The 6609-nt window shown below is 34.6% G+C and overlaps 1 protein-coding gene across 4 annotated transcripts; it reads right to left on the minus strand.

Moving 5' to 3' along the window:
* Positions 1–1933: 1933 nt before the first annotated feature.
* On the minus strand, positions 1934–6309 carry LOC125186834 (uncharacterized). 4 transcript variants are annotated; one of them, XM_048083295.2, is made up of 10 exons: positions 6163–6309; positions 6039–6100; positions 5669–5759; positions 4600–4686; positions 4264–4317; positions 3555–3739; positions 3208–3290; positions 2987–3087; positions 2502–2706; positions 1934–2295 (listed from the first exon to the last, which is right to left on the minus strand). In XM_048083295.2, the coding sequence occupies exons 1-10, from the start codon at positions 6214–6216 to the stop codon at positions 1955–1957; spliced, it is 1263 nt and encodes a 420-aa protein (XP_047939252.1). In that variant the 5' UTR covers positions 6217–6309; the 3' UTR covers positions 1934–1954. The 4 variants fall into 4 exon arrangements, with proteins under 4 accessions (XP_047939252.1, XP_047939253.1, XP_047939254.1 ...); XM_048083296.2 differs by having other exon boundaries at positions 1936–2253; XM_048083297.2 differs by having other exon boundaries at positions 2007–2263.
* Between the last annotated feature and the right edge of the window lie 300 nt (positions 6310–6609).

Below are 6609 nucleotides of genomic sequence, written 5' to 3' on the forward strand. Positions count from 1 at the left end.
AATACAGTAGAGAGAAAAACAGTAGTTGAATATTTTAATGAGGAAAGAGGAGAGCGAGTAGATTAATTCCAAAATTGGAAGTGACCATCTTGATTGGGATAAACAAAAAAGGAAAGGTGGTCATCTTGAATGGGACGGAGGGAATAGAATAAATATATATAACATTATATTTAAAATATAATTCGGTTTTTCGGTTTTTTTTCGTCCGTCGAAAACCGAAATTTTGTATTTTAAAAACCAAACCGAACTGAAAAGAACCGAATCAAAATTCAAAATTTCAATTTGGATCGGTTCGGATATTCGATTTTTCATTTTTTTCTCACCACAAGTAATATTTGCCAAATTCTTAAATCTTTGTCAAATAATGCTAGTTTTGTATATCAATTTTAAAACTTGTCTATAACTTATTAAATTATTAATTTATTCAGATTTTGCCAGCAATGGAGTATTTAATTTGTTTTAAAGTTTAACTAGTTAAGATTTTATCGCTAACATCACTACTTTATGCAGCACTATCGAACGTCTACCAAAACACTGTCATGTCTTAGATAGTGAAACATCACATATAGTACTCCTTCCGTTCCATTAAATATGCAACATTTGAGAATCGGCACGAGTTTTTATGTAGTTGTTTTGTGAGTTAATGAAGAGAAAAATAAAGTAAGAGAGATAAAAAAAGTAGGGACATAGATGTTTTCATTTTAGGAAATGTTTTATTTTTAATGAGACAATTCAAAAAGGAAAATATCTCATTTTTAATTGAACAGAGGGAGTATTAAATAAAATAAATTCATTGGTTTCTTTAGGATTTATTAAGCCATATTGCAGTATAAATTTTGATTGATTGCATAAACCGAACAAACTAATAGTTTAGCAGGAGTAATTTATAGTCATATTATAAAGTTGGTATGTAAAAAGTAGAAGTCGACAAAAGTTTAGAAATTTACAAGCAAATACCCCCTTAATTATTGACTTTCCCTTTGGGCCCCGCCACCTAAAAATAGGGATTTACAAATTTAATAAAGAATCTGTAAAGTACAAGAGAGAGAAAGTTAAAACGGTTGTTAATGGAAGAATGTGATGTGTCTAAGAGAAAAAAATATCTTTCAATAAACTATTTTTATATGACGGGAGCAAAATGTAAAGGGGACTATTGTTTGAAAATGAATGAAGTATTATCATGGTAGATGGTATATGATAAATTATTCCAAGTGTAAGGGTAGGTAAATGAAAGAAGTTACCTCGTGCTATCTTACACCTCGTTAAATTTTATGGATTTTTGGTTTGACTACAGGTGTACTGAATTCACATTTGGTGGAATCCGACAAATTCTGCTCAACCGAATTTGCGGATTAAAACCGACAGTCTCCCAGCGGATGGCAGGGTTTGAATCCACCATCTCAATGTCAGCGTTACTTCGTGCTACCAACTACGCTATACCCCGTTAGTGGTTAATTTTATAGATTTTAGTGTCTAACGATTTGGATCATAGCTTTACTTGAGCGACTACTATAATGTGATATTTTTGGCCTTTCCAAAAAGAACAAAAGCATAGTACACATGAAACACAGTCTCGTGCTAATAGAAAGTAAAGCGCATAACCTCAATAATCATTCCGTCCTCACTTTTTTTGGACATTTACTTCCATCTTTTCATTTCAAACATTCATGTCCCATCATTACTCTCTCTGTAAATTTTTGGTTTTACAAGTAAAATTCATCTATATCTAAAATATCTTAATTTGTTGCTCTGCATATAAAATATTCAGTGTTTTGTTTCAAATCATATTATTATGTGGACCAATTTTAACATCGTATTTGTCTTCAATCCATCACTAATTAGACCATAATGTCAATCGTGATAAAACCAACTAACATTGAGTACTCGAAAGAAATGTTTGAATTTACAATATTTTATTTAAGAGACAATCTTACACATTTTTATTCAAATTTAGTTAAAAAATACTCCTAACCCACATATATATTGGATTGAAAAAGAGACTCGAGTGAGTCAAACGTGTGAGAGGATAGGAAAATAGAAACATGAAACCTGTACAATTTTCTCGTAGAAAGATGTAGTTATGGCGCTGCTTATCGCGATATTCTTCTTTGCTCTGTGTCACGGCAGCCAGTGCAGAACTCAAAATCCGACTGCCAGCAAACACCGATACAGCCAGTTCAACGCACAAATGGTTGAGGCCCGGTTCTTTCAACATGCTAAATGCGCATATTCCATAATTGGAGCGATAAAGATCTGGCAACAACTGTGGGAATATAATAAATTCCATAATGCTGCCTGCAAAGTGCAAGGAAAATAACTGGTGCAAATTCAACAGTAATACAAATATACACGTCTCAACCGCCAAGAAACTCATAGGTTCCCATCTTTAGAATTGGGTTCAATACTGGGTGATGAAATGAGCAAAATCATCACTCCTCTTTACTTCTACTTTCATTTCAGATCAATTATATTAGCATCCACATGCTTGTATGCTCATATACCAGTGACACTTGAGATTTTCTTCAGGGCTTCCTCTTCCATTTCCAGCAGCCGTTGGCAGAATGTCTCAGCATCAGATGCCTCGTCTTTGAATCCAAATCTCAATTCCTTCCACTGATATTCACGAGACCCGTCACCCTTGACTGAACCAAGAACTTTGGCAAGCACATCAAAGCCCTTCATATCTACTGATAGAATAAACGCGTCCTTCATGAAAAATCAAAAATCAAAAGTCAGCATATTTATAACAGAGATTTGTTTATATATTACTTCCATGATTCCATATATAGAAAACATATAGTTGTAACTTTCTAGCTTAGTAGCCATCAAGTTACTGATAGTGCTTCACATGAACATCCGAAATTCTAGATGTATCTATCATTAAAGATATAATCTCATGGATCGATGCTCAGTCATCCTGCCCCACAGTAGGTGGGAATAATTACGATACATCATCATTATCCAAAGTAGGCAATTGAAGTCTTACCTTTGCGTTTTCATTTAGGAAAGTGATGCAGAAAAGAATAAGAGCTCGACGCCTTGTTTCACTTCGATTGATTCCATCAATTAGGCTCATTGAAAATTGAGCTGGACAACAAAGATGTACGATGCTAAAGCCACACAACGTAGATCATAAAAAAATAGTACTATGAGCTCATAAATGAAATAAGATAAGCACACCAAACATCTCCATAGAATGTGTCTTACCTAAACGATCTGCCTTCGAATTTTCAACATCTTTAGGATTTACTTTATGAACTATCGCATTGGTGTCAATATACGTACACGACCTGCATCATTGAAAGGGCATCAACTAAAAGCATATGTACATTCAGAAGTGCTGATTCGTATGATAATAAGACAGATACAGTCTTAATGACACAGCTCTCAGCAATCACAAATTGTTCCATGTCCACCAACATAGAACGCCATCATTCAAAAATGTCCTACTAACTTCCGTCTTCTTAAGCTTGAGCCAATATGTTGCAGCGTTATTAAATCCACACATTGCCGTTCTAGAAAAGAAGCTACAAGGAAGTTCTGGAGATTCTTACCTTACCTTGAATTTATACAGATTGTATTGTGCATCGCCTTGGAGTAATTCCTGAAGGTTTGCAACTCGGGAAGTAGAACCAAGATGGGATGAGTTTAATATTCCAGAAACTGAATAGTTTATTTCCTCGACAGCCTTCTGGTCTGCTAACAGGGTTTCCTTAAGGCTTTCAGCTGCTAACTTAGCCTGTAACATATTAAGAGAGAAAATAAGGATACACCTTCCTTTCAAGAGCCAGTCATTTTGGTGACCATATACTACAGAAGAATACTCAAATTAGAGGGCAGAAGCATTATTGCAGGACATTAAATGCACTGTAAATATCACGGATGGAAACTTGATTTTACCAAGTAAGAACACTGTGTATGTATGACGTAGCACTGTAACAGAATTCAGATTATATAAATATGATTTTGTCTATCAGCCTAGCAAAAATTTTATTTTTACACACAAGTATATTGGTCATACTCGAACCGCCAAGCCATAAAATGAATATTCTGATGGACAAAACCTAACCATTATCAGATGACATATATTGTAAAAAGGCTGTTGCAAGAAATAGCACTTATTCTTACAGACAACTCACAGTGGCTGATGAATAAGGCAGTAAAATCCAGTGTAAAAGTCAATAGTAAAACAACTTTAGATTTCAACATCACGAAGAAAATCCAGTGAAAAGCATTAAATTGCGATACTGAATTTCTTTACACCTTTTCATCTTCAAGGAGGATAGCATCACCAATTAGCGCAACCCGGGCTGGTAGCTGCATGAAATAAAGCAATAAATATCTTAGGATTTTTTGGAGCGCAGGCTTTGCTTTGCAACTGCAAGAAGGCAAACTTATACCAAACATAGTATACAGAAAGACTTGAGAACAAGTTAACATTCCAGGCATAAGACCATTTTCTTGGTTTTAGCAGCAGATTGAATAGCATTATAGCAGATGGGTTAACCAAACAGATTACAAATGCCGAGCATACAGTTGAAGGAGAATAAAGAAAAAAATTTCATGTGAAACTTATACTAAAAGTTAGCAAATTCACACCTTTTTAACTGATTTCAGTATACTTGCAAGTGGCCCTGGAATGGGGCTGCTCACAGCAAAAGAGCCACGTTCATCAATAATAGTATTCTGTAAGAGAAAACACTGATGAGAATGACAGGCCACCAACAGAGCAACTGACTTGGCCACTTATTGCTATCATAAGAAACTTCATATACACTAGAAGATCAGTTTCCATGTCAAAATATCACTTATAAAACCTGTATACTCTACAATGACACTGCAGCAACAATTTACAAATATTCTATCATTGGCAAATCATGTGTAATCTATCAATCGCTTACACAAAATTTAGAATATCAAGATAGAACGACAAGCTACTTTGTATTAAACTGACAAGCTTTGATGGTACAATCTCACCATGGAAGTAAATTTCAGATAGTAATTATCGGGCAAATATTTCAAGTAATTGAATCTGGCAGCTGTGTTACCATGGGAGAAAAGAAAACTAGGTAATACCTAGTTAACCCTTCCAGAACAGTCTTTAATGTCATCCCAAACTTGCCGACTGTCCTCCTTTTGCAATATTACAACAGTCCACCTAAATTTCCCATTTATAGGAACAGTGGAACAGTGACAATTACCTTGCACAAATGTACATTGTTCTCTTTAAACTTAGGTAGTTAACTGTGTGGTCCAGTTCTCTTCTAGGACATATTCTAGAAGTGTCCCGCATCTTGATCACTGTGCTACATATACTTGGTTTTAGAGGTAGACTAACTCTACATTCTATACATCTAAAACTATTCAGTGAAAACATGCTAACTGTAAAATGGACACAGATGTTTTAGACCAAAAATGCTTGCATCTAGCTGTCTCAAATAATTTTTAGCTGTTCCAAGTAGCATAAAATTCAGAGATAGTCAATTTCAAGTAAGGAATGTAATGCGTTCCAATAAGATGTTAGTGTCCAAGTATCATATATGAGAGAGGAAATGTAACATTATAGTACAGAATAACAATCTACTTGCACAATGAATTATCATATCTAAGGAAAGTTAGCTATGAACCATGAGTAACAACACCAACACACTCAGAGAAGAAATGTTACCACATTATGCAACTCCTTCTCAGGTACCCAAATATAGGGCCTTCCTTTCTGCACAACATACTTCACTCTTGAACTGTAGATCTCCTCCTTGCTAAGTACCACAAAAAATAAGCATCAGAACACCAAAAAAACAGGGAATTATACTACCCCTGTCCCATAAAAATAGAAACTTTCTAAACTTTCTATTTTAGAAAGTGGACCTCACAACCACTAACTCTATTTCCACCATTTTTCTTCCTCTCTCTCTCTTATTTTACCAATTCTTCTCTCTAATTTTACAAATTGTGCATTAAAAACCGCGTCGTTTAAAAAATTTCTATTTTTCAAGGACGGAGGTAGTATGTTTTAGTTGTGAAATTGGTAGAATTACCTATCATTTGAATCGGCTTTGATGGTATTGAGCTTACCCTGCCAATTGGAAGCCAATACATTCTGCCAAAAAAGTAATACATGAATAACAGGCTCAAAATCAAAAGATGGATTAGATAATAAACCTTGCATTTCTCAGCGATACTTAAGACGGAAGGTTTTCCCCGTTTTAACATCATTTCGTTCCTTCAACCACTGTGTCAATCTGCGCGGAGAGGGAGGGAGGGAGGGTTTTAAGCGGGTTTTAGATACAACCCGTCATCTTTTCTTGGCCCATATATTAGGATAAGCAAAAAAATGGATATTCAAATCCAACTAAATCCATTTTTGAATTTAGGTACATCTTCTTTAAATAGAAACTTTCGATCTAAGAAAATACCACGACCCAAATTAACTAATTAAGTGTCACATGCTCACGCGCGCGAATTTTAAGAAATGTAAAAAAAAAAAAGACTAAATAAATTATTGAATTATGAGTCCCACTTATATATATTAATTTATAATAAAATGTGAATATAATTGGTTGATGGAATGTAGGATCTAGTTATTATTTATGGTAAAAGTGAAATGTG

The sequence above is a fragment of the Salvia hispanica genome, chromosome 5 (assembly GCF_029641045.1).
Source record: "Salvia hispanica isolate PSC_SH4W2 chromosome 5, Shi_PSC_v1, whole genome shotgun sequence".
Classification (NCBI taxonomy): Eukaryota; Viridiplantae; Streptophyta; class Magnoliopsida; order Lamiales; family Lamiaceae; genus Salvia; species Salvia hispanica.

Coding starts and splice junctions, on each gene's coding strand:
- LOC125186834 (XM_048083295.2), bottom strand. CDS start 6,216: ATGATGTTAAAACGGGGAAAACCTTCCGTCTTAAGTATCGCTGAGAAA. Junction 6,101..6,162: donor GTATCGCTGAGAAATGCAAG/GTTTATTATCTA, acceptor CTTTTTTGGCAG/AATGTATTGGCTTCCAATTG. Junction 3,088..3,207: donor TTCGAAGGCAGATCGTTTAG/GTAAGACACATT, acceptor TTTGTTGTCCAG/CTCAATTTTCAATGAGCCTA.